The 23,781-nt window shown below is 27.4% G+C and overlaps 17 protein-coding genes across 17 annotated transcripts in view, besides 22 other annotated features; 7 read left to right on the forward strand and 10 right to left on the reverse strand.

Moving 5' to 3' along the window:
- EDI_092700 (uncharacterized protein) overlaps nucleotides 1–420 on the reverse strand; it is a gene marked incomplete at both ends in the record, with an annotated part of 963 nt that extends 543 nt beyond the window's left edge. The window contains 2 exons of the mRNA XM_001733279.1: nucleotides 1–41; nucleotides 393–420. The exon at nucleotides 1–41 is cut by the window's left edge and continues 543 nt beyond it. Of these exons, the coding sequence (XP_001733331.1) occupies nucleotides 1–41; nucleotides 393–420 (69 nt within the window). The remainder of the gene's footprint in view (nucleotides 42–392) is intronic.
- Nucleotides 247–358: a microsatellite.
- A 72-nt stretch (nucleotides 421–492) lies between the features above and the next one.
- On the reverse strand, nucleotides 493–801 carry EDI_092710 (acylamino-acid-releasing enzyme, putative; the record flags this gene model as incomplete). Its single annotated transcript, XM_001736179.1, has 1 exon — nucleotides 493–801. The coding sequence occupies one exon, from the start codon at nucleotides 799–801 to the stop codon at nucleotides 493–495; it is 309 nt and encodes a 102-aa protein (XP_001736231.1).
- Nucleotides 802–997: 196 nt separating this feature from the next.
- Nucleotides 998–1,981, forward strand: EDI_092720 (cysteine proteinase 2 precursor, putative; the record flags this gene model as incomplete). The annotated part of the gene is made up of 1 exon (XM_001736180.1): nucleotides 998–1,981. One exon carries the CDS (start codon nucleotides 998–1,000, stop codon nucleotides 1,979–1,981), a length of 984 nt encoding a protein of 327 aa, XP_001736232.1.
- Nucleotides 1,968–2,022: a sequence feature (AT_rich).
- A 36-nt stretch (nucleotides 2,023–2,058) lies between these two features.
- On the reverse strand, nucleotides 2,059–3,510 carry EDI_092730 (alanine aminotransferase, putative; the record flags this gene model as incomplete). The annotated part of the gene is made up of 1 exon (XM_001736181.1): nucleotides 2,059–3,510. One exon carries the CDS (start codon nucleotides 3,508–3,510, stop codon nucleotides 2,059–2,061), a length of 1,452 nt encoding a protein of 483 aa, XP_001736233.1.
- Nucleotides 3,511–3,675: 165 nt separating this feature from the next.
- Nucleotides 3,676–3,703: a sequence feature (AT_rich).
- A 325-nt stretch (nucleotides 3,704–4,028) lies between these two features.
- Nucleotides 4,029–5,443, reverse strand: EDI_092740 (uncharacterized protein; the record flags this gene model as incomplete). Its single annotated transcript, XM_001736182.1, has 3 exons — nucleotides 4,029–5,202; nucleotides 5,244–5,307; nucleotides 5,365–5,443. 3 exons carry the CDS (start codon nucleotides 5,441–5,443, stop codon nucleotides 4,029–4,031), a joined length of 1,317 nt encoding a protein of 438 aa, XP_001736234.1.
- Nucleotides 5,444–5,577: 134 nt separating this feature from the next.
- Nucleotides 5,578–5,605: a sequence feature (AT_rich).
- A 73-nt stretch (nucleotides 5,606–5,678) lies between these two features.
- Nucleotides 5,679–6,290, forward strand: EDI_092750 (uncharacterized protein; the record flags this gene model as incomplete). The annotated part of the gene is made up of 1 exon (XM_001736183.1): nucleotides 5,679–6,290. The coding sequence occupies one exon, from the start codon at nucleotides 5,679–5,681 to the stop codon at nucleotides 6,288–6,290; it is 612 nt and encodes a 203-aa protein (XP_001736235.1).
- A 13-nt stretch (nucleotides 6,291–6,303) lies between these two features.
- Nucleotides 6,304–6,381: a sequence feature (AT_rich).
- On the reverse strand, nucleotides 6,378–7,703 carry EDI_092760 (ankyrin repeat and ibr domain containing protein, putative; the record flags this gene model as incomplete). Its single annotated transcript, XM_001736184.1, has 1 exon — nucleotides 6,378–7,703. One exon carries the CDS (start codon nucleotides 7,701–7,703, stop codon nucleotides 6,378–6,380), a length of 1,326 nt encoding a protein of 441 aa, XP_001736236.1.
- Nucleotides 7,704–7,869: 166 nt separating this feature from the next.
- Nucleotides 7,870–7,933: a sequence feature (AT_rich).
- Nucleotides 7,934–7,969: 36 nt separating this feature from the next.
- Nucleotides 7,970–8,004: a sequence feature (AT_rich).
- Nucleotides 7,997–8,788, reverse strand: EDI_092770 (copine-8, putative; the record flags this gene model as incomplete). Its single annotated transcript, XM_001736185.1, has 1 exon — nucleotides 7,997–8,788. One exon carries the CDS (start codon nucleotides 8,786–8,788, stop codon nucleotides 7,997–7,999), a length of 792 nt encoding a protein of 263 aa, XP_001736237.1.
- A 245-nt stretch (nucleotides 8,789–9,033) lies between these two features.
- Nucleotides 9,034–9,900, reverse strand: EDI_092780 (uncharacterized protein; the record flags this gene model as incomplete). The annotated part of the gene is made up of 1 exon (XM_001736186.1): nucleotides 9,034–9,900. The coding sequence occupies one exon, from the start codon at nucleotides 9,898–9,900 to the stop codon at nucleotides 9,034–9,036; it is 867 nt and encodes a 288-aa protein (XP_001736238.1).
- Nucleotides 9,901–9,931: 31 nt separating this feature from the next.
- On the forward strand, nucleotides 9,932–11,494 carry EDI_092790 (uncharacterized protein; the record flags this gene model as incomplete). Its single annotated transcript, XM_001736187.1, has 2 exons — nucleotides 9,932–10,021; nucleotides 10,163–11,494. The coding sequence occupies 2 exons, from the start codon at nucleotides 9,932–9,934 to the stop codon at nucleotides 11,492–11,494; spliced, it is 1,422 nt and encodes a 473-aa protein (XP_001736239.1).
- Nucleotides 11,495–11,531: 37 nt separating this feature from the next.
- Nucleotides 11,532–11,606: a sequence feature (AT_rich).
- A 56-nt stretch (nucleotides 11,607–11,662) lies between these two features.
- Nucleotides 11,663–11,732: a microsatellite.
- A 133-nt stretch (nucleotides 11,733–11,865) lies between these two features.
- On the forward strand, nucleotides 11,866–12,213 carry EDI_092800 (uncharacterized protein; the record flags this gene model as incomplete). The annotated part of the gene is made up of 2 exons (XM_001736188.1): nucleotides 11,866–11,947; nucleotides 11,984–12,213. The coding sequence occupies 2 exons, from the start codon at nucleotides 11,866–11,868 to the stop codon at nucleotides 12,211–12,213; spliced, it is 312 nt and encodes a 103-aa protein (XP_001736240.1).
- A 240-nt stretch (nucleotides 12,214–12,453) lies between these two features.
- EDI_092810 (glycogen phosphorylase, putative) lies at nucleotides 12,454–15,281 on the forward strand (the record flags this gene model as incomplete). Its single annotated transcript, XM_001736189.1, has 3 exons — nucleotides 12,454–12,504; nucleotides 12,555–12,616; nucleotides 12,647–15,281. 3 exons carry the CDS (start codon nucleotides 12,454–12,456, stop codon nucleotides 15,279–15,281), a joined length of 2,748 nt encoding a protein of 915 aa, XP_001736241.1.
- Nucleotides 12,476–12,583: a microsatellite.
- Nucleotides 15,276–15,367: a sequence feature (AT_rich).
- Nucleotides 15,362–16,633, reverse strand: EDI_092820 (Magnesium transport protein corA, putative; the record flags this gene model as incomplete). The annotated part of the gene is made up of 1 exon (XM_001736190.1): nucleotides 15,362–16,633. The coding sequence occupies one exon, from the start codon at nucleotides 16,631–16,633 to the stop codon at nucleotides 15,362–15,364; it is 1,272 nt and encodes a 423-aa protein (XP_001736242.1).
- Nucleotides 16,634–16,747: 114 nt separating this feature from the next.
- EDI_092830 (protein phosphatase 2C, putative) lies at nucleotides 16,748–17,719 on the reverse strand (the record flags this gene model as incomplete). Its single annotated transcript, XM_001736191.1, has 1 exon — nucleotides 16,748–17,719. The coding sequence occupies one exon, from the start codon at nucleotides 17,717–17,719 to the stop codon at nucleotides 16,748–16,750; it is 972 nt and encodes a 323-aa protein (XP_001736243.1).
- A 144-nt stretch (nucleotides 17,720–17,863) lies between these two features.
- Nucleotides 17,864–17,912: a sequence feature (AT_rich).
- A 53-nt stretch (nucleotides 17,913–17,965) lies between these two features.
- Nucleotides 17,966–18,574, forward strand: EDI_092840 (60S ribosomal protein L19-1, putative; the record flags this gene model as incomplete). The annotated part of the gene is made up of 1 exon (XM_001736192.1): nucleotides 17,966–18,574. One exon carries the CDS (start codon nucleotides 17,966–17,968, stop codon nucleotides 18,572–18,574), a length of 609 nt encoding a protein of 202 aa, XP_001736244.1.
- Nucleotides 18,575–18,580: 6 nt separating this feature from the next.
- Nucleotides 18,581–18,675: a sequence feature (AT_rich).
- A 249-nt stretch (nucleotides 18,676–18,924) lies between these two features.
- Nucleotides 18,925–18,945: a sequence feature (AT_rich).
- A 57-nt stretch (nucleotides 18,946–19,002) lies between these two features.
- On the reverse strand, nucleotides 19,003–20,478 carry EDI_092850 (uncharacterized protein; the record flags this gene model as incomplete). Its single annotated transcript, XM_001736193.1, has 1 exon — nucleotides 19,003–20,478. One exon carries the CDS (start codon nucleotides 20,476–20,478, stop codon nucleotides 19,003–19,005), a length of 1,476 nt encoding a protein of 491 aa, XP_001736245.1.
- Nucleotides 20,479–21,217: 739 nt separating this feature from the next.
- Nucleotides 21,218–21,292: a sequence feature (AT_rich).
- Nucleotides 21,293–21,625: 333 nt separating this feature from the next.
- Nucleotides 21,626–21,699: a sequence feature (AT_rich).
- Nucleotides 21,700–22,067: 368 nt separating this feature from the next.
- Nucleotides 22,068–22,137: a sequence feature (AT_rich).
- A 70-nt stretch (nucleotides 22,138–22,207) lies between these two features.
- Nucleotides 22,208–22,260: a sequence feature (AT_rich).
- A 474-nt stretch (nucleotides 22,261–22,734) lies between these two features.
- Nucleotides 22,735–22,769: a sequence feature (AT_rich).
- Nucleotides 22,770–22,881: 112 nt separating this feature from the next.
- Nucleotides 22,882–22,919: a sequence feature (AT_rich).
- Nucleotides 22,920–23,029: 110 nt separating this feature from the next.
- Nucleotides 23,030–23,116: a microsatellite.
- A 301-nt stretch (nucleotides 23,117–23,417) lies between these two features.
- Nucleotides 23,418–23,467: a sequence feature (AT_rich).
- A 153-nt stretch (nucleotides 23,468–23,620) lies between these two features.
- The window catches only part of EDI_092860 (uncharacterized protein), a gene marked incomplete at both ends in the record, with an annotated part of 1,934 nt that continues 1,773 nt past the window's right edge, over nucleotides 23,621–23,781 (forward strand). The window contains one exon of the mRNA XM_001736194.1: nucleotides 23,621–23,659. Within this exon, the coding sequence (XP_001736246.1) occupies nucleotides 23,621–23,659 (39 nt within the window). The remainder of the gene's footprint in view (nucleotides 23,660–23,781) is intronic.

Here is a 23,781-nt window from a genome sequence, read left to right on the forward strand (position 1 = left end):
GTAAATCATCTTCTTCGGCTGTCCACATTTGTGCTGGTCTTCTTTGTTTTTTTCTTGTATTTTCTCTTGTTTTAGAACTATTATTCATTTCATAACACATTTTGTTCTTGAGTTCTATCTAACCCCCACATTAAATAGTGCCCCTTTTTTTTACTAATATCATTCTTTAGAATTAGTCGACATAACACCCAATTTCTGTCTTCTTTCTATGATTTGAGATATCTTTCAACAAAATCCTTTATTCTATTTCTATTTTCTTTTGCCTCTTTATGATTCTAATTTCTTTTTTTTTTCCTTTCAATTACCATTTTCTCTCTTTCTTTCTTACTAAAATTCTTATCTTTTCTTTTTTATTCCTCATCTCAAATCATATTTCTAAAATTACTTTAAACCCTTAAAAAAATTCTCTTTAACCTCCATCTTAATTTACTTCTATGATTTGACTTTGTTTCTCTATAACTTTTTTGTTTCTTCTCCTTCTCTAACCGTTCCTCATTCTAGCCATCGTCTCAGCCATCTAAAAAATGTTCTTTGCCACAGCATCCCATTTTGTGGCTTAAGAACCCAATGATTTTCATCTGGAAAATATAATAACTCTGCTGCAACTCCTTGCATTCTTGCCCCATTGAATGCTGCAATCCCTTGACTCACTACCACTCGATAATCTTTTTCACTATGAATACACAAAATAGGTGTATCCCACTTTTCAACAAATCGGTGTGGTGAATTTTCATAACTTTTTTTACTTTTTTCTTTTCCCTCCCACACTGCACTTCCCATATCCCATTGTGAAAACCACATTTCTTCTGTTTCTATATATTGTTCCTCTGTATTAAATATCCCATCATGTGCAATAAATACTTTAAATCGTTTCTGATAATGTCTATCAAACTAGCTATTTAAACATAATAATTTCTAAGGTTTTTTTGAACGAAAAGTTATTTACTATTTTTAAAATTATTCAAAAATAAGGATCTAATAATTTTACAATAAATATATGTATAGAAACAACCTTTTTTTTCTTATTGTTGTTAATTTTAGCTTTGCTATCAATTTTGATCAATGGAAAATCAAATATAACATAAAGTATTCAGGAAGTGAGTTGTTAAGAAGAAGAGCAGTATTTCTTCAAAACTCAAAATTAATTCAAATGATAAATAATCAAAACCTTTCATTTACTGTCACTAATGAAGGTCCTTTCAGTGTATTAACAAATGAAGAATATAAAATGCTTCATCATCGCATTGATATAGAAAAGGAGATAAAACAATTAAAATCTCATAAAATGAATTTCCTTAAAAATATTGACAATAAAGAAGTTCTTGATAGTATTGATTGGAGAAGTGAAGGAAAAGTAACTCCAGTAAAAAATCAAAGAAAGTGTGCTTCATGCTATGCTTTTGGAAGTGTTGCAACAATAGAATCATTGATAATGCAAGAAACTCATATTAAAGAAATTGATTTATCTGAACAACAAATAGTAGATTGTAGTCAAGGAGAATATTCTAATTGGGGCTGTACTTGTGGAAATGTAGGAAATAGTTTTAATTATATAAGAGATCATGGGGTTCTTCTTGAGAGAGATTATCCTTATACTGGCAAAGCAAACAATTGTTCTATTGATGGTAAAAAACCAGTGATAAAAATAAAGGATTATTCTTTTGTTTTTCCACAAACAGAAGAAAATTTAAAAATTGCAGTATATCATCAACCTGTAGCTGTCTCTATTGATTCCTCACAACCAAGTTTTCAATTTTATGAAGGAGGAATATATGATGAACCAAATTGCAAATGGGTAGATCATATTGTGACAGTTGTTGGATATGGAACGACAGAAGAACATCAAGATTTCTGGATTGTTAAAAATTCATATGGAAATGAATGGGGGTTAAATGGATATATTTATATGTCACGAAATAAAAACAATCAATGTGGAATAGCAACAATAGCAGTATATCCAAAAGGACTAATTATTCTTTAATAAATTAAATTAATAAATAAGAAAAAAAATTTATTTAAAAAGAAGTTTAATTGAAAACATGTTTTGCAAGTTATTATTTACTTGTATTGTTGCATAAAAGAATTATGGAAAACTTGGATTCTTTTTCCAACTTCTTCAATCTCATTCTCTGGTGGTAACAAAGCAATTCTAAAATGATAAGTACCTTTTCTCTGACCAAATCCAGATCCTTTAACAACAGCAATACCAGTCTTTTTTAACATTTCAATACAGTAAGTTTCATTTGGATCTTCATGTCTTTCATGACATTCTTGTATGAATTTTTCTGGTAATGTAATTCTTGGGAAAAGATACATAGCACCAGCAGCTCTATTACAAGACATACCATCACATTTATTGAAGATATCACACAAATATTCTGCCTTACGTTTTAAAGAACCAAGAATTGCATCTCTTTCTTGTTTAAATAACGGATATGATGGATCTCCTTCTTTTGGAAGATTACAAATTATAGACATTACAACTTGTCCTACTACATTAGAACACAGAGTAGTAGAAATAATTTTATACATCATTAAACGAGCAAATTCTGGAATATTGGTACATGCAAACATTCCTCCTCTCTTACCACACTCTCCATAAAATCCTTTTGAAATTGAGTGGAAAGAAATTAATTCAAGTCCATGTGCAATTTCTGGTTCCATTGTAGCAAGAACTTTTCTAAATGAGTTGAATGGAATATCGGTCCAAATATTTTCTTGATATACTTCATCAGCCATTAAACAAATCTTCTTTTCATTACAGAATTTAATAATTTCTTTTATAGTATCAATTGGTAAAACTTCCCCACATGGATTTCCTGGATTAATAACAACTAAAGCCTTAATTTTAATTCCTTGATTTTGATATTTCTCATATTGTTCCTTAATATCATTAATGTCTGGTAACCAATAATTATCTTCATTTAAATTATAATGACATGTTTTTCCACCTAACTGTTGAATACAAGCACCATACAATGGATATTGTGGATTTGGAATCATAATACCATGAAGTGGATGTGAAATCATTAGTTGCATAACAATCTTAATAGCAATAGAAGCACCATCAGTTAAATAAATATCTTCTGGGGACATTGGAACGTTATCTCTTTCTTCTAAGAAATGTGCAATTGTTTGTCTAACATAAGCAAGACCTTTAGATGGTGAATAAGCACCAGTTGTTCCATCACAACCAGTGGCTTTAATAATTTCTTTAGCACGAGCAACAGCATCAGCATGGAAAAGTTCTGGATGTTCTGTAAGAGCAGGATATTCGACCATAGAAGTAATTTCTCTAATAAAAGTTAATGGCTTTTGATTTAATAATTGAGGATTACCACTATTACATTTAACAACTTTTTCAAATGGATAAGGATTTGGTTTACCTTCTGCTTTTGCTTTTTTGATAGCACTATCAATTTCTTCTGAAATAATAGCAATTTTACCACGGACAGCAAACTGGAATGCAACTACATCTGGACTAATATTTTCACTAGCAAATGACCTCATTTAATTAATTTGAATTGGTTTATTAGTTTAACTCTTCTTTAAAAACAGCAGAAATTAAGTATCAAAAGATTTTATTCAGAAGCTAAAGGTTCGAAGGTCCAAACTATTCTTCTTTTCTTCTAATAAATTCTCTTTTTTTCTCATTTTTGTAAATCTATTGAAAAGTATTTTTAAACTTAAAAATTATATTAATGACTCACATAACTATTAAACAATAACTTTTTATCCATATTCTATAATTTATTCTTTTTTGGTAAAAGATGCTTTAGTTTCAGTATAAAACCCTGATTTGACAGAAGGCTGTGGATAATGGTCGATTGAAGTAGAAGATATATAAACTGAGTAATTTTGTTTAATTAGTTTTATTTTATTGAACTACTAGTGATTTTCAACGCACTTTTTCTTGATTTTCTTTTTTCATTAAGATAATTGAAACTACATTTAATAATTTTTTGGACTTCAAGAAAAAATGGTTGAACTTCCAATTTATTAAAAATGTTATATAAACCAAATTAAATTTATGAAGTTGAATGAACAATCAGCTTAATCAAACGTTCTGCTTTAGAATTAATTGAAGTGTTTGGTAACTTTGAAAATGAGAAAAGGTTTATTGTTATTTTTGATATTTCTTCGTGTGTGTATTGATTCATATCAAAAGAATCCAATAAACTATTTAATTGGTTTAAAGATTCTTGTTCTATTTCTGATATTTTTGAAGTTGAATATCTAGAAAAAGAGAGTGAATGAATAAATAAAATATATGTTTCTTCTTTTCCACTAGAAAAATGGAATTGCTTAATATAGTTAATAACTTCTTGAGTAGTGTATGATGCAGTAACAAATGGATCTGCTAAAGTCTTCATTTTTGGAACTTTTTGAATAAAAAAGCTATCAAATATTGAAAGAAATTCAATAGTATTTCTTTCAAACTCTTTTTCTACTTTTATCCCAGCCTGAGTATCGCTCATTGTTTTAACAACTTCAAATCTTTTATCAACAACATGTCTTAGATAAACACTTTTTTGGTAATCAAGAAGAGTTATTTTTCTATTTTTTTGAATGATATTAAGAACCATTTTATTTGTTACTCCAACAATAAAACTTTTTTCACTGTGAATCAAAGGATCATTAATCGTAAAGTATGGCCGAATTTCTCCAGAATATTTCAATGGGAAAATTAATCCAACAAGGTATTCAATTGCTTCACTCACTTCACAGACATCATCTCCTAATACAACGATAGAATCACCTACTAATAACGAAATCCATAATGACCTTAACTCTCGTAAGTAGTTTCTTAATAATGATGGAAAAGGTTTTTTCCCTGAAATAGTTACATCAAATCGTTTACCAAATAATTTTAAAGAAACTGATTTACCTGGACAGTATTTTGGAAATGAGTTAAATTTCATTTCTAGGACTTGAAGAAAAGATGTTACATCAGAAATATTTTCTTTAAATGTTGGGATAAGTTGATATAACAAAGTATGATATGGTAATATTTCTTTATTTTTAGTAATTAGTATTAACGATCTTTGGGTTGATTCTCTTGATTTAATGTGAGGTATCTGGATGAATAAAACATGACAGTATATTGATGAATGAATTAATGGAAATCTAAATGTAAAAATTTTATATTTAGTTTCAATTATTTCATTCACTTGTATTCGATCAGGAAATCCAAGAAATATTCTAATCATTAGACCTTTTTTATTTCTTTTAATAAAACAAACACTTGTGAAGTGAAATATTCACCATATAATACTGTAATGTTTGATGGGTTTTGTGCAATTATCTCTATTTTTATTACTTCTGTTATTGTCAAATTTTGAATAAATCAAAAATTTGACAAACTTCCTCCAATATCCTTATCAAATGACACAACTAAACTTGCTTCACACCAACTTATTGGTTGTTCATTTTCTTCTGTCATTTGCAATTGTTGTTTTGCAAGTTTTAATTTATTAAATTTTTGAAAGACGAAAAAAATGTTATATTGTTTTTCAAAATAACAGAATAAGTTATAAATGTTATTTAAAACAAAAAATAGAGGACATACTAATATCCAAAAATTTAAAAATAATTTGAATTAATACCTCATAGAAAATCGAACTAATGAAAATTTAAAAATCTACTTGTCAAAGGAAACTTAGAATTAAGATAATTAAATGTCAATGTCTAGAGTTGAATTTGAAGAGAAGTGCTCTGCAGAAGGTAAAATTTGTTGTTTTAAATTACCTGAATTAGCTGAAGAAGCAAAAATACTAAATGATAAGATGTTTGATTTTAATAACGAAAGAGATTTCACTAAAAGACAAGAAATTATCAAAACTATTGTTAAAAGTATTGGTGAAAATAGTGTTGTTTTTCCACCATTCAGGTGTTCAAAAGGAAGATTTATAACAATTGGTAATAATACTGTTATTAATATCAACTGTTATATTATTGATGGAATTCCAATAACCATAGGCAATAATGTTATGATTGCTGCAAATGTTAGTATTCTTGGAGGAACTCATTCAACTGATCCAGTAATAAGAAATTATGGTACAGTTTACAGAAGACCTATTACTATTGAAGATGGTGCATGGATTGGATGTGGAGCAAAGATCTTACCTGGAGTAAGAATAGGTAAAAATGCTGTAGTTGGAGCAGGTAGTGTTGTTACTCATGACATTCCAGATAATATGGTTGCTGTAGGAAATCCTGCAAGGGTAAAAAGAAGAGTTTCAGAGCACCCAGGATGGACAATAGAAAATAGAGATGTACCTTTAGATTAAAATTTATTGCTTCTTTTTTTTGAATAAAAAAATTAAAGGTTTTATGATGATTTATTTTTTGTAATAAATTTTAGTTTTAAAATCAAATTAAGAGAAGTGATCAATTACTCTTTTTAAAATTGATGCCTTAGCTGCAATTACTTCTGGATCATATGTAGCAACAGGTTTAAATAACAATTCTCCTAATGTTTCAGTAAAAGTTTCTATTTGAGCTTGTTGGTGATTGAATAAGTCAGTAATTTTACCCTCTTCAGAAGAATAAAAAGAATAAACATAAGAGAATTTCAACCAACATCGTGCTAAAATCAAAATATCAAATGCCTCTTCTATTCTAGTAATAATTCTTGACTGATTTTTAAAGTGTTCATAAACTTCTCCCATTGTTTTTTTCTTTTGTTCTCTTGTTTGTCTGTGAAGAGAGTTATGACTCATCCAACGGTCAAAGTAATGATTATATTTCTCATAGAAAGTTTTTTTAGATTTAGCTTTATTATCTAATTCATTTCCAAGACTTTTACCAGCATTATAAATATTACATGAATAAAACCCTCCAGTCTTTTCACCATGGGTTTTCCAATCTCCTCTACACATCCAACACCATTCTCCATGACACTTAGGACATGTCATATGATTACATCCTTGTGTTCTTTCACATAACAGTCCACAATGGCAACACGCTTTTGCAGTCAATAACAAATATGAATTTTCATCATCTTTAGTTGATAATTCATTCCAATCAGATACTTGTTTACATGTTGCAGGTGCGTGGTACTCTCCAAGGCATTTAAAACAAAACCGTTGTCCACATAAACAAAAAATATTATCACTTGCTCTTTCTGATGACAACACGATTATAGCCCTTCCACATTGTGGGTTTGGGCAAAAAACATTTCCTTGTAATTCAACGTATTCTTTTTTTAAAAAGTACCAGAACCTATCAGCAAAATCAGCAGATATTTTTTTTACTAATTCATAATGTATTTTACAATGACATCCCTGACACATACATAAAGAATCAATGAAATTTGGTCCTCGTTTCATAGCTTCTTCAATATATTCTCTCCAACAATTCTTACAGTAATAATGCCCACAACTAAGACCAACTACTTCAGTTACTTCATCATAACAAACATCACATAGCATTTTTCCTTTAGGTGGATCTCTTTCTGGCATTTTAGTCCCAGATAATGCTAAGTACTTATCAGGATCATCAAAATAAACATCATTCATTTTATTGACATTCCATTTAAAGTGTCTCAATAATAAACTGCAATCACCCTCTCCAAGACAAGTGAAATCACAAACATCTCCCAACAATTTTTGCATTTCTTGATCAATTTTGCAACTTTCTTTAATCTCAAATGGTTTTATTTGAGATTCAGCCTCCTCAAAATCAGTACTTGCAGACAACATTAATTAAATAATTTTAGTTTTCTGCTTTTATTTCTTTGGTGTTTCAGTATTTTTCCATTTCCTTTTATTAGTTCTTTGATATATTTCATTAGTTGATAAATTATTATTATATCAATGCTTATCTTCTAATAAAAAATAGTATTTATCAACCATATTTTTTTGAGTCTTATTTTTTTTAGATGATATTTTTCTTTTTTCAATTAAATAAATTATTTCATTTCTATAAAATACTCATGTTTATTTTCTTATCTTTAAAGGTGAAAAACTTAAATTCAAATAACTTATAATTAAATTTAATTATCAAGATAGCCAAGTTCTTTAATATAAGCGTATTGCTCGGGAATTTCGTTCATGGCTGCACATGCAAAAGCAACTTCAGGATTTTCTACGTTTCCTTCACAGACTTTGTAATAATTAACAAAGTTAAAGTTATCAAATTTAGCTTTTTTCACATTGTCATCAAAATTCTCCATTTCACCAAATGGTCCATCTCCAACACCAACACAAACAATAGAGAGTGGATAATTTGACGCTTCTTCGATTACTTTTCTGTTGGGACTAACACTACTGACTTGTCCATCACAAATGATAACAAGAATATGATATTGTTTTGTCTCTTTAACAATTTTAATTGCTCTTTTAATTAATGGAACAAATGAAGTTGGTCCACATAAATCAACACTTGAAGCAACAACCTTATACCGTTCAATGGCAGCGGCCATTCCCAAAAATGGTTTAGACTCTGGACTTAAGTCAAACACTGTGTCGTCCTGGGTTTTAGAATCACCAAACCCAAATACAGGAATGAGTCTATCGTCATCAAATTTTTCCATTGTCTTTCCCATAATTTCCATTACTTTAATATATGGATTTGGATTTGACTCATCAATGGTATGCATATTCTTTCCATATGTTCTCATTCCAGAACTTGTATTAGAGGCAGTGAAATCAATACCAACTATAAGGTTTGAAGATTCAAGACCAGCCTTTTGTAAAGCATCTTGAAGGTCTTCAACACTTTCATACGTAGTCATAATTGGTTGTGTTATTCTCTTGCGTTGAACTTTACTTCCTTCGTTTCCCATGTGAATGATTATTGAGATAAACTGTCTCTCTGAACCTCTTAAACATCTCCTTTTTTCAAGTAAAAATTTAGGTTGAAGATTTTTTATGATAAATCAAAGCTTTAAAGATTCCTCATCCATCAAAGTTATATTTTTTTATAGAAAAGTGTCTCTTTTCATTTTTATTTGAATCTTTTTTAAGAAGAAAAAAGTGTTAAATAATAAATTCATCACCAAAAAAGAGCCAAAAGATGATTACTAATTGGTTAATCACCAAGATTTCTCTCGAATAATAACATATAAATAATCTTCTTCCATACCAATCCATTAGTTTCCTTTTTAAACACATCAGTAATTATTTCGTCATTCCACTCTTTATCAAACTCACTTTCGTTACACCCACTTCGTGCTTTTGATAAAATTGGAACAAATTGTGATGCAGCATCAATCACTGCATCATCCGGCATTTGGTAAAAATCAATAATATTTTGAATCATTTTAAGTAACGTCTTTAAATAAGAAACAAAATCATCAAAAGACTCAACTGGAGTTCCAATACAAATTTTAATGAATTGAGATTCTTCTATAACTACAATTTCATTTCCTTCATTTAGTCTTGAATTAATAATACACTGCCATACACATTTATAGAACGAAATATCACCTTTAACTTTCTTTAAAATAATACTATTTTCATTAACATTAACTGCTTCTTTAATTTTATTTTCTAATTCTTCTTTTTCTTGATTTTGTAATTCATTATAAACTACTTCAGCAATTTTTAATGTTTTCTTTTTTTCTTTTAATTCGGTTATCACTTTTTTTCTTTCTTCACTTGTTTTTAAGCTAAGACATCTTTTAAAATAATTGATGTTTTTAATAACGTCATTCACAACAGTTAATTCTTGTTCAGTATTAGAAGGACATTCAAAATCTGAAATTTCTTTTTTCCATTTATCTATTTCTTCTTTAGTAGCAATTGTGTTTAATTTTTCTTCTATTTCTTGTTCCTTTTCGGTTTTATCACTAACCTCCTTCTCTAATTCTAAAATCATTCCTTTAATTTCTTTTAATGCATTTTCTCTTTTTTCATGTTCTGAGGGTTCAAAGCTTACTCCTTCAAAAATGGACATAGAACTGAATATTTAGTTACTATTTGAAAAAATGAGAGACGTTGTTCTCTTCTTATTTTTCTTCTCTGTTTTTGCTAGCGATTTGATTGATCTATACAATAGCGTATATCAAGCTTTTGAAGTTTGTTATTTTACCATTAATTTATGCGTTATTGAATTAAAGAAAAACTGTTCTATTCATACCAGAAAAAGCCTCAGTATTAGTAAGTATAAAATAAACATTCAATTTATTATTTAAATGAAACAGAATTAATCTTTCTAGAATAAAGCTAATGCTCCAACAAACTGTCTTCATTTATATGGTCAATACCCATTAAATACTAATTACTCACAATCATCAACTGATTATTGTTATAGTTGTAAAACAAATATATTTGATGTGGTCACATTAAATTATGACTCCAACACCGGTCTTTCCTCTCAAGTACGTGCTGATGCTGTATGGTTATCAAATGTACAATTACCAAAAACAAAAGATACAAATTATTTTGTCTCAACACCGTCTGCATTTCTTCAATACCCAACAATAGAAAAACCATTCATTGATCCTCCTTATCTTGTTCCATTAAATGTTGTTGTTTTATATGATATTTCATCATCAAATTCTCGACCTTCAACATTATTTAGCTTTTTTAAAAGATTTACTTCAATGCAGTATCTTTATTTCTTAACATTCAATCACAACCCCCAAAATGTTCTTCATCGTGGGAATTGCACTACTGATTCTATTAATCAACTAATGTATTCACTTTGTAAAATTTCATATGGAGGTGGAACAAGATATAGAGATGCCTTCAACAAAATGATTGATGACATCAAGCAAGACATATTTGATAAGACACAAACTATCGATATCTTTCTTGTTTCAGATGGAAACGAAATTCAGAACAGAAAGTTATTGAGAAAATCATTGGACCGATTAAATGAATATAAGATTTCTGTCCATACTATTGATACTGGTGATGGAACATGGAAAGACAAATTATTTGAAATATCCTGTGAACAAAATGGATATTATATAAATTCAAACCAACAAGGAATTGACACTTTATTTAATGCCCTTTGGCTTAGGTCGTTTATTAAAAATAATCAGAGAATTATTAATGGCCGTGCTTATTCAGGTCTTAACTCAACAAAAGCAATCTTAAAAGAACTAATTTGGGAGTACGATGACGTTATATTCCCTACAAGAAGTTTTGGTGTGGTTGGTGTTATTGTTGATCAAAATACAAATATAGCAGATGAAGAAAAATATATCACAGAACCAAAAGTTACAGTTAGGGATTTGGATATACAAAAATATGTTTTAAGAAGTTATACAGGTGGTTTATGTGGAAATGAAATAACACCAACAACAGAAGAAATGAATGCTATTAAATTAACATTGAGGTCTATTGACAATTGGTATACAAGTTCATCAGAAACGACAGATGTTATTTGTAAAGATTTTAATCCAAAGATAATTGGAAGTTGTGATGATAATGGAACGTGTGTAAAAATAAATCCATCAAATTATTACCTTAAAGAAAAATGCTCTTCCAAGCCACTTCTTAAATTTATTCTCTGTGTCTTTTTGCTCATAATAACCATTTAATCCAATCAAATTTATTATTTTGGTTTTGTTTTAAGTGTTTTTATATTCTAAAAATATAATAAATTAATAAAAGAACTATTAAGAAATATCATAAAAATTATTTAAAAAAATAGTATTTTGAATCTTGAACTCAAAGATATAAAAACAAGTGGATTCTTTGAGAGGACCAAGAAAAAGAAAAAAAAATAAAAATAAGAAACAATAAAAAATCAAAAAGGAGAATATACAAATAGAAAAATATAGTTCCCAAAAACTAATGAAGATGAAAAAGTGCAAATGAAGTATAAGAGAGAACTGGAGAACCAAAAATGGGTTGGGTTATGTTAAAAATCAGAACTTAAAAATGGTTTAAATTCAAATAGAGAATTTATATGAGAGAAGTAACAATTAAAAATAGAGATGAAAAAGGAGAGTATTCTGGTATTGGGCTAAGGAAACCAGTCAAAACTGAAAGTAATTATAAGAAAAAAGTCATTATTGAAAAGGCAGTTATAGTTTTAATAATGAATGCGTTACTAGAATATGAAGAAAACCAAGAGAAGGAAACTGTTTGCCCAAGTTCACCAAAATCATATTGTGGTGATCAATTTGATGATTTGTATGATCACTGCTATCAATGTGTCAAAACATTTTTTGAAGTAACAAAATCATGTCATAACCTTCAAGAAGTATATCCTTATATTTATAGTCTTGTAAGGACTTATAAAAATTCGTTTTAATACATTAGGTTCTTCTCGTACATGTCCTTTTTAAGGAAATAAAGTTAGTTTCTAATTTATTTGTTTGTACTTGAAAGAGTAGTATATTCTTTTACTTTTGTCATTGAAAAGCTTGAAAAAAAATATTTAAAAGAATAATAAACAAAAACTAAAAAGGGATAATAATTAAAATAGTTTTTAGAAAGAAAAAGAAGAAGGAAAAATGAAAGGGGAAGGAGTGCGTAAGTTCTACCAAAGAAAATGAACTATGTTCCGATGAAGCAGAAGAGAAAAGTAGAAAGAAGCAAAAGAGTTAAAATAGAAAAAAGGAAGAAAAATAATATAATAAACAAAATAAGAAGAAAGCGAAAAAAAAAGAGATTAAAAAGAACCCTAAGAACTTTAAAAAAGAACTTATTAAAAAGTAAGTTTCAATGCAAAAATCCTCATCAAGTGAAGGAGTTTCTCATGTTAGAAGATCTATTTCATTAAACAAGTTAAAGAATCAATTTGCTGATGCTGCTGAAGCAGAACATTTTACTAATGAATCTGACTCTGAAAAATATAATAATTTGTGGGACTATTGTTCTTTATATTTATCTAAAGATGTTGAGACTATTAAACAACAAATTGCTAATCATATTGAATATACATTAGCATGTCAACGATTTGATTTTAAAACAAAATCACTCTTTACAGCAACTGCTATTTCTTTAAGAGAGAGAATGACTGAATACTGGAATGATACACATCAATATTTTAGAGAAATTCAAACAAAAAGAATGTATTATCTTTCAATTGAATATCTTATAGGTCGTTCGTTAATGAATGCTATTTGTAATCTTGGATTAGAAAATGAATATAGAGATGTTGTTTCACAATTTGGTTCATCTCTTGAAGAATTGTATGAATACGAAAATGATGCTGCACTTGGATCAGGAGGACTTGGACGACTTGCAGCATGTTTCCTTGATTCACTTGCTACAATGAATCTTCCAGCATGGGGATATGGTATTAGATATCAATATGGTATGTTTAAACAACAAATTTCACATGGATATCAAATTGAAACACCAGAATATTGGCTTGAAGCAGGAAATCCATGGGAAATTGTTAGAAAAGATGTTAATCATGAAGTAAGATTTGGTGGATATGTTACAGTAGATAAAACAACAGGAAGAATGAAATGGGAAGGAGGAAATACTGTTAGAGCTATTGCATATGATATGCCAATACCAGGTTATAAGACATTAAATACATTAAATTTAAGACTTTGGAGTTCAAAACCATCTAACCAATTTGATTTAGAACATTTTAATAAAGAAGAAGATATTGATTATTGGCAAAAAGTACATAATCAACAAAAAGATGAAAATATATGTAAAGTACTTTATCCAAATTCATCACATTATAAAGGACAAGAATTACGATTGAAACAACAATTTTTCTTCACTAGTGCATCATTACAAGATATAGTTAGAAGATTTAAAAAGATGAGAATTGCTATAAATGAATTCCCACAATATGTTGCAATTCAATTAAATGATACTCACCCTACTGTTGGAGTATTAGAATTAATGAGAATTCTTCTTGATATTGAAGGACTTGAATGGAACCAAGCATGGGAAATTGTTGTCCAAACATTTGCATATACAAATCATACTGTATTACCAGAAGCACTTGAAACATGGCCAGTTCCAATGTTTGAGAACTTATTACCAAGACATCTTCAAATTTGTTATGAAATTAATAGTAGATTCTTATCATGGGTTAAGACTGCACATAATTGTACTGATCAAGAAATTGCAGCCCTTTCTATTATTGAAGAAAGTAATCCAAAGAGAATTAGAATGGCTAATCTTGCTATTATTGGATCACATACAGTTAATGGTGTTGCTGCTATTCATTCACAAATTATTAAAGATGTTATCTTTAGACAATTCTCTAAAATTTGGCCACATAAATTTATTAATGTTACTAATGGAGTTACACCAAGAAGATGGATGTTACAATGCAATCCAGGATTAAGCAAATTGATAACAGAAACACTTAAGTCAGATGAATGGGTTGTTGAACTTTCATTACTTGAGGGATTAAGACCACTTTGTGATCATTCTTTAGAAGAAAAATTTAGAGCAGTTAAAACACAAAATAAAGAACGATTAATTAGATTAGTATCAAAAATCACTGATGGGGAAATTGTATTGAACTCATCTTATTTATTTGATGTTATGATTAAAAGAATTCACGAATATAAGAGACAAAGTCTTGCTATTTTAGGTACTATTGCACAATATTTAGCACTTAAGAAAATGACACCAGAAGAAAGAGCACAACAAGTTCCAAGAGTTAAAATTTTTGCAGGAAAAGCTGCTACATCATATGAAAATGCTAAGATTATTATTAAATTAATTAACTCAGTTGCTGATATAGTTAATAACGATAAAACTATAGACAATATGTTAAAGATTGTTTTTATTCCAAATTATAGCGTTTCACTTGCAGAAGTTATTATTCCAGCAAATGATATTAATGAACAAATCTCAACTGCTGGATATGAAGCATCAGGAACATCATGTATGAAATTCTGTATGAATGGAGGACTTATTATTGGTACATGGGATGGTGCAAATGTCGAAATTGCAGAAGAAATTGGTGAAGAAAATATGTTTATGTTTGGAGCTAAGAAAAATGAAGTTGAATTAATTAGACAACAAGGAACAAGTTGTATTGATGAAAGACTTTATGACGTTTTAAAAGCCATTTCTGGAGGTATGTTTGGTGCTGCTGATTGGTTTAATAAATTAATTGGACAATTCTGGGGAGGTAATGATTATTACTTAGTTGCACATGACTTTGCTTCATATCTTGAAGCACAAATGAAAGTTGATGCTACTTGGAAAAAACCACAAGAATGGAATCATAAATGTGTTATGTGTGTATCTAAGATGGGCAAATTCTCATCTGATAGATCTATGAAAGAATATGCAGCTAATGTATGGAACATTCATCCATGTCCATTACCAGAGACTGACATGAATGATATGATGGATATTGCAAAGAAACAATTATTACCAGAAAAGAAATAAATAATGATTTCTTTATATAAAAGAATAAGTTTTAATTTTTAAATTTAATGAAAAAAACCAAAAAAAATCAAATTACAAAATTAAAACCACTTATATATTTTAAAGAAGATTACACCAACAATCATCCATACTAAGCACAATGAAAGAATTACAAAAAACCATACTAAACTTGGATTATCTTGTCCAGGCACAGTTACATTCATTCCAAATAAAGCTGCTATAAAAGACATTGGTAAAAATAATGTTGCTATTGCACCAAATTTCTTCATTAATAAGTTCTCTTCTTCACTATAACGATTTACACTTAATGAAATTTTTGCTAAATAAGTTTCTTGATGATTTTCTATTGAGTGAGTTAATGAAGACAACTTTTCTAATAACCTTACAGTATCATCAAGAATATCTCTCAAATAAATTTTTAAATTCTTTGACACCATATTCGATTTAGATTTTAAAATAAATCTAAGGAATGACTTCTTTGGAGAAACTAAAAATTGTAATAAACTTGCTCTCTTTTTTAAATCACCAATTCTACCAAGAAATTCATCTTGGTCATCTCTTAATAATACTAATGATAGTTGTTCAATATTATAAACATCTGAATATAGTCTTTCATTTAGCAAGTTAAAATTAGAAATAATTAATTCTAATATAGCATATAATACCCAATGAGCACTTGGAAATGTTCCTTTATATTTATCTTTGATTTTTATACGAACATCATTAACAGCTGCAATTGCTTCTGAATGAACGGTTATAATAACATTCTTTTTAATGACGATATTAAGAAGATATGTATTCAATATATTTGTATTTTCCATATACCTCATTTCTACAACTGATATTTCAAAATAGTTTTCAAAAAATGCTGCTTTCTCTCGAGTATCTGGTGTAAACCAATCGTCTATAGTTAAAGGGTGTAATCCAAATACTTCTTCTAATGCATTTGCACATTCATCTGTTGGTGGAGATACGTCAAGCCATAAAGGAATTTTTTCTAAACGTTGTCCTGATGAAAGAATTCGTTCTTTCATATCAAATAACTCTTTTGTTGTAATAATTTTTCCTGATGGAAATTGTTGCCCAAATGCTATCATTGTTGAATTATACATTTGTCCATGATCATCATGGTCCAATGGAATTTCTTGGACATCTTCTTGTTCTTTTGGTTCATTTCCCCAATCACTTTGTAAAATTCCATCATCTACATCTTCTTCTTGTTCGGTTTCAACAAAGTCAATATCTTTTTCATTTTCTGTCTCTTGTTCACTAGCAGAGAACAATGAAGGTGACTGAGGTTGAGGTGAAGTAATTTTATTGAGAACACGCCTTCTTGGAGGATTTTGTGACATTTCACTTAACAAACCGTTTTCTTTTTATTAGTTTTTCTATAAAATTTTTCCTACCCAAAGTTATAAAAAAACATTAAATTATCCTTTTATTACTTCTGTACAAAACTGTTTTTATTAATTTATCCCTACTATAATAATTGTTAAATTATCACACCCCACTAAACTATTAGGCACTTTACTAACACAATCAGACAAAATAGATTCAGAAATCTGTTGGTATGTGTATCGTTGGTGTAAATAATATAACACTTTCCTTACACACTCTTCATTTGTTAATACATCCCATACACCGTCACATGCCAAAATCAATAGTTGTGGAGATTTGTCATATAATTGTATGGATATGTCTGGAAAGCATGTAACGATTTGATTTTTAAATGAAAGTTGAGGTTGGTTCTTAAACATTAAATCACCTATGCTCCGGGTTAAATTAAGATTTCCATTCACTCTTTCATTTAAAACAAAACCACCAGCTTGAGTTATCCTACTTAATTCTTTTGGTAGAGTTGGTTTATGGTTAGTACTTAATGGAAAAATAGTATCATTTTTAAATAATATACATCTACTATCCCCTACATTACTACAATAAATAGTGTTGTTTATGATTAACACAACTATAGCAGTACACCCAATTCCATTAGCAACAAGATGACCATATAGTCCGATATTAATTTTGGATTCTATACAACCAAGATTTTTTAATTCGATGTTCGTAGTTTCATCTCTTAGCTGAGTGTCTATTAAGTAGTTTGTTTCGATTAATGCATTTTGATAATTTTTTTCTTTGAATGATTGTGTTGACAACATAATCTCTAAATAATGAATCCTACAATACTCTGCAACTTGGTCACCTCCGTGTCCATCAAAAATAGCAAATAAAGAAAGAGGTCCATTTTGTGACATGTGTTGTATTTCAATTATGTGTGAATCTTCCATCGTTTTTCTCCATCCTTGCATTGAGCTAAACCCACAACAAATATTTGAGTAAAATAATTGTCCTGAGTGTTGTTGGGTAATAGGACTTTCAAGGAATCCCATCATTTGTTGAGCTGCTTTAGCCTTACGGAGTTTATTTCTTAAAACCATCATAGTTTAAAGATTTTAGTTAAAACATATCATAAAATTTATTATGTGAGATTTTCTTTTTAAGATTTTCTTTTTAAGATTTTCTTTTTAAGATTTTCTTTTTAAATAACATAACTATAAAGATGTGTTATTCATATTATAGTGAAAAAAATAGTAAAATATATAATAAAAAGAATTATAAATATAAAATAATGAACCCTAAATATGGTTAAAAGAGAGAATTGAACTTAGAAAGAAGTCGAAGAGATGGTTTCCTTAAAGCTTCAAAAAAGACTTGCTGCTTCAGTTCTTAAATGTGGTAATAGAAAAGTCTGGTTAGACCCAAATGAAACACCAGAAATTTCACTTGCTAATAGCAGAAAGGCTATCAGAAAGTTGATTAAAGACAGATTAATTATTAAGAAACCAGCTGCTATGCATTCAAGAGCTAGAGTTGTTGAAAGAAAACAAGCTAAGATTCTTGGAAGACATACTGGACATGGTAAAAGAAAGGGAACAAAGAATGCTAGAACTCCACAAAAAACATTATGGATTATCAGAATGAGAGTTCTTAGAAGACTTCTTCTTAAATATAGAACTACTGGTAAAATTGATAAGCATATGTACCACGACTTCTATCTTAAAGTTAAGGGTAACCAATACAAAAATAAGAAGGCTCTTATGGAATCTATCTTCAAGGCCCTTGAAGAAAAGAAACTCCTTGCCAAGGCAAGTGTCCAAGTTACTAAGAAATCAACTTTCATTACTGAAAAGAAACCAGTTGTTGCCGAAGAACCAAAGAAAGTTGTAGAAAAGAAGGATGAAAAGAAAACTGAAAAGAAGTCAAAGGCTGGAAAGAAGAATGCTAAGAAATGAATTATCTAATTAATGATAATTATTTTTCATTTATTTTTTATTATTTTCTATAAACAATTTTACTTTTTAATAAAAATGAAATCGAATTATTATAATTTATTGCGAAGTAAGTTTTTATTGAGATTACAAATCATATAATTGTTTGGTGTATGTTTGTTGTGTTATGTCTTTCTTTTCTAACTTTTTCTTGTTTAGCTAATACTTGTTCTTATCTATGAAAGGCCTTATTTATTTATTCTTGATGTAAATCATTTTAATTTAAAAAAATACTTTCAATAAACTTGTTAATTTGTTGTAGTACAATACTTTTTTCTTCTAATGGACAATCCCTTATGAATTTACAGGTTCTGAATATTAATATTTTAAATTTAGATGAAAATAAAGAATTGAAAGTAGTTCTTCTATTTAACTTAATGTCAATAAACAATTTATTGAGTAAGGACTTTATTATTTATTTTTAAGAAAGTAGGTGTTAAACTTAATGATTTATACTTTTGTATAATTTGTGGGCAGGTGGCTAAATCTACAGATTGAATAGAAGAGGGGAATTGAATCGACATAAGTTTTATGCACATGTGTATTTTTAATGTTTTTATTGAAGGGCAATCACCGTCAACTGTTGTTAGTGTTGGAATTCCAATTAGTTCTAATCTTGTTAGTGTTGAAGGAACAGAAAGAGATACTAATTTATGAAAATTTTGAATATAGAGAGAATGTAATGGTAGTGTTTTTAAACAAGAAACATTACCATCACATTGTTTTAATGACAATGATTTAATACTGAAAGGTAATGATAATGGAATGACGCATTGTGATAACCTTAATTCAATAGGATGAACATTAAAATTTTCATTTATTGTTTCACTTATTCTATTTAATGGAATTTTGCCTTTGATTTCAAGCAATGTAATACTTGAAGGAATAAGCAAAGACAATTCTTTAATTTCACCTTTACTTTCTAATTCAAGTTGGGTTATATGAATGTAATTTCTTAAATCATTCTCACTAACTTCTTTATTTCTTTTTAAGGATAGTAATTTTTCATCAATTTTTTTTTGTTCCAATAACTTCTTTTTTTGTTTAACTTCATCACTGATATTTTCTATGCCCTCCTCCTCATTATTTTCTTCTTCATTTATAAAATAAAAGTCTTTTCGTTGGTGTTTGTTTTCTTTTTTTTTGTTGATGGTTTCACCCCACCAGGTTTTTTTCTCTTTATTTCTCTTTTTCTCCTTACTTCGTTCTTCTTCAAGACTAATAGTAATAGGATTATATTCATTTTTTTCAATAAACATTTCTTCTGGCATTAAGTGAATGTGTTGTGGATGTTTAATTTCTGGTTTTACCCAGAACTCACATTGTTTATCAAAAATCACTTCATTCCCTTTAACTTTATTTTCAAATATTACATTTGACTTGAATTTTGTTTCTCCACTAAGTATTGATAATGAAAGAAATTGAGCATCACCGTAGAAGATTGCTGATCCATTAAATATAACCTTTTCATTAAACTTAACACCTTTTTTGAAAATAACGTCATTATAAAATATAGCTTTTCTTTTGAATTCTACTGCACTATTGAATGTCGTATTGTTATAGAATTGACAATTGTATTCAAAGATTCCTTTTGTTTCTATTTGTTCTTCCGGTGTATCTTCCATTTTATATTCAATTCTTTTTGTAAAAGGAGAAAGTGCCATTGGGAAAATATGTCCTTTAATTCTTAGTGTCTCAACTGATAAATGAGTAAAGTCAGCATCAAATTCATTGTTTACTATTTCAACTTTGTTTATTAAGTATTTATAAATAATGTCAATAATAACAGAATTTTTTATCATTCCTGAAGAAACAGAAATCCCTTTTTTTATTTGTTCAGGTGTAAATAAGGCATTGTGTTGTGACATAATCAGAAGTTGGGCTGAATCCACATTACAGTCAATGGTCACTTGAAAGCATTTACTTTTTATTCCACTTAATTTAAATAACGATTCAAATGAATAACTATCAGTTATATTAGTCACATTAATTCTTCCTTTATAACACGTATAACTATCTTCAAAAACATTATTAAGGATATTAAGACAACTCTGGCTAATATCACAATCAAGAATTAACCGTCCAAATCCTTTTAATTTTTGAAGTGTTGTTTGAAGGGTTGGAAAATTTATAATAGGAGTGCGGAGTTCTTTTAAATTGTAGAAGTGGTTGAGTGTTGATGCAATTTGAGAGGACGTTGATAGTAAAGTGACACTATGCACAAACTCTCCTAATGATTTTATAGAACTAGAGTTAGTTATTTTTTCTGATGGAAAAATTGATAAATAAATTATTGGACGATGTTTGAATAATATTTTGGTTGCACTGAAGTCTTGTATTTCATTAAACGAACAATGTACAATTGGTTTAGTGACTTTTAGAAGAGAATCTTTAAATGAACATTTAAATTTTAATGAAGTGTTACAAATTGATTGTGTTGCTGATTGGCATCTCTTTGAAATAAAAGAAAAGTTCTCAAAGTCACAAAGAGTTGTTATATAATATGCAATTGAATATAAATTATTGTTAAACAACTTGGTCATCTAAAATTAATGTTTGATAAATATTTTTAGTTTTTTTTTTTGGGATAAGCATATTTTGAGATAGTAAATAATTTTAGATTTAATAGATTTTTTTATAAAATTTTATATGTTATATATAACATGATAATTTAAAAATTATCCTGATGTATCATTTAATATCTAAATAATCTTATAGAGATTCTTCAAACTAAACTAAAATATCTTCTTTTACTATTTCATATCAAAATTTAGAATTATAAAAATCAAGTCAAGAAATAATCATTAAAAATATTATATAGAACATATAAAAAGCGAATATGAGCTAATAAAATAAGGTGGTGGTGATTAGCAAGGTTAAAAAAATAAAATTAAGAGTAAAATATGATTGTTTTTACAGTTATTTAAATAAGTGATATGTTTTTTTTAAATTAGCCATAATATAAAACTGAAGATTTAATACAAACTATTATAACTAATTATATATAAAGCGTTGAATATTATTAAAAATAAACAACAAAATATATAGTTATTATAGACTTATAATACTTAAAACAAATTATTATTTTAGTAACTATAATAGTAGTAGTTTAAATATATTTAAGTACCTTTGTTGATTTAAAAAAATTATTACACATATATTTATGGGTTGCAATAACAATAAATGATTTAGAACATTATAGTATTTTTTTGATTGGATTTAATAAAATACTTCCAAAATATATCTAAAAAGTATTAATTATATTAATGATAGTTTTAGATGCTTGTTAATTATAAAACGATATAATTTCATGATACTATTTAACTTAAACGAACTAAAACTACAACAAACAACGACATTTATTATTACAAATAATTCGTGTAATCAAGAAAAATAAAAACAAGGTATTAAATTGATAAAAATAGAAAGAATATAACTTAATCAAAATCGATAAAAGAAATAAAATTTCATTTAAATTTTATTAGTAATAAATTCATTATAAAAATAATTTTAAATAATCAAAAAAACTCATACAGTAATACAGTAATGTAATATAATTTTTTAGTTTTATCAAGACGGAATCAAATCACAAAAAGGTTTTAAAATTATATTAAAGAAAACATATATTTAAAATTCATTCATTAATATTTGGTTGTATCAACATATAATAAACTTTTTTTTTCTCTTTTAATATAAATTTAGTATGTCTTAATCTATATTAGTTAATCATTGTGAATAAAATATTCTAAAGAAAGAATATAGGAATAATACTTAATTATTTTGTAGAAAACTATTCTGGTTGACATATTTAACGTTGATACTAATTACATTAGTTTATTGATGGAATAACTCATTTGTTATCTAATATCTATTTTATGAGACTCTCAAATCTTCTCTTAATTATAAACTAAACCTTGATCAATGATTCTTCAAAAAAAAAATAAAAGAAGTAATTGGGTTTAAACTTAAAATTAAAAACTTTGAGAATCACTTTATTCACCATCACTATAATATTGTATAAGAATATAGATTTCATTTTATCAGTAACACTAATGAATAATATTTAAATGAATAACACATTTAAAAAAGTTAAATGAAAAACAGAAAAAAATAACACTTATAACTTTATTAATTATATGATTTTTTAATATAATAATTTCATAAAACATGATTAATAGAGTAATAGAGAGTCTTTATAACATTCTGCGATGACTCTTACAACTAAGTATTTAAAAGAAAAAGACAATAACGAATGAATAAAATGAGATGTGTAATTAAAAATAAAAATAAGAAATTAACATTAATAAAACTAACATACAGAGTAGTAACTAATGGTATACTAATGTCTAAATAATTTTAATTACATAAGAATATGAACATATAAAAAAGTTCATGAATTAAAAAGAACAACTCTAATTAAAAAATAAAAGTTATAACAAAAAAAACATTATGAATGAATAAGAATAAAGAAGAGAAAATAGTTATAAATATAAAATAAATATAAAATGGTTTATTTATAAATTGTTCAGTTTTAATATTATTCTCATTATCTTTGGCTGAATATCCTTTCTGTAAAACATATCAAACAGATAATAACAAAATTCATTTTTGTTGTAATTGATTGAATTAATTTATGTCTGTTTTATTTATAACTCATATATGATTTTTGATGGTAACTAATTCTGATTTTTGAATCTTGTCAATAATTTAGAACAAAAATGTACAGTATGGTTATCCTTTCTCTATCAACAACAACCAAGAAATTTATTTTAGTAAAAGAATGAAAGTTTCAATTATGACTATTCTCTTTTAAATTTATTTATTCTTAAAATAACCTAAAAATATTCTTTTTTATTTCTCAAAAAAAGATTTAGAAATAATACAAAACTTGAATATCAGGAAACCAATTATTTGAGCCATATTTTTAAGGTCTCTGTATAAAAGAATAAGAAATTTTATTCTCTAAGTAACGTAAATGAATACATGAACTTATTAATGCACAGGTATTTAATGACACCAAAAAATAAAAGAAAACAAAAAAAGATATGTGTAACTGTACAATTTTTAAAAGATTATATAGAAAAAAAATAAAGAAGAGTTAAACCACTGGTTTTAGCAAAGATAATTTTCAATTTCTAAATATTTTTAAATAAAGATATTAGATAACCAAA

The sequence above is a fragment of the Entamoeba dispar genome, genomic scaffold (genome assembly GCF_000209125.1).
Source record: "Entamoeba dispar SAW760 scf_1105229459701 genomic scaffold, whole genome shotgun sequence".
Lineage (NCBI taxonomy): Eukaryota > Evosea > Mastigamoebida > Endamoebidae > Entamoeba > Entamoeba dispar.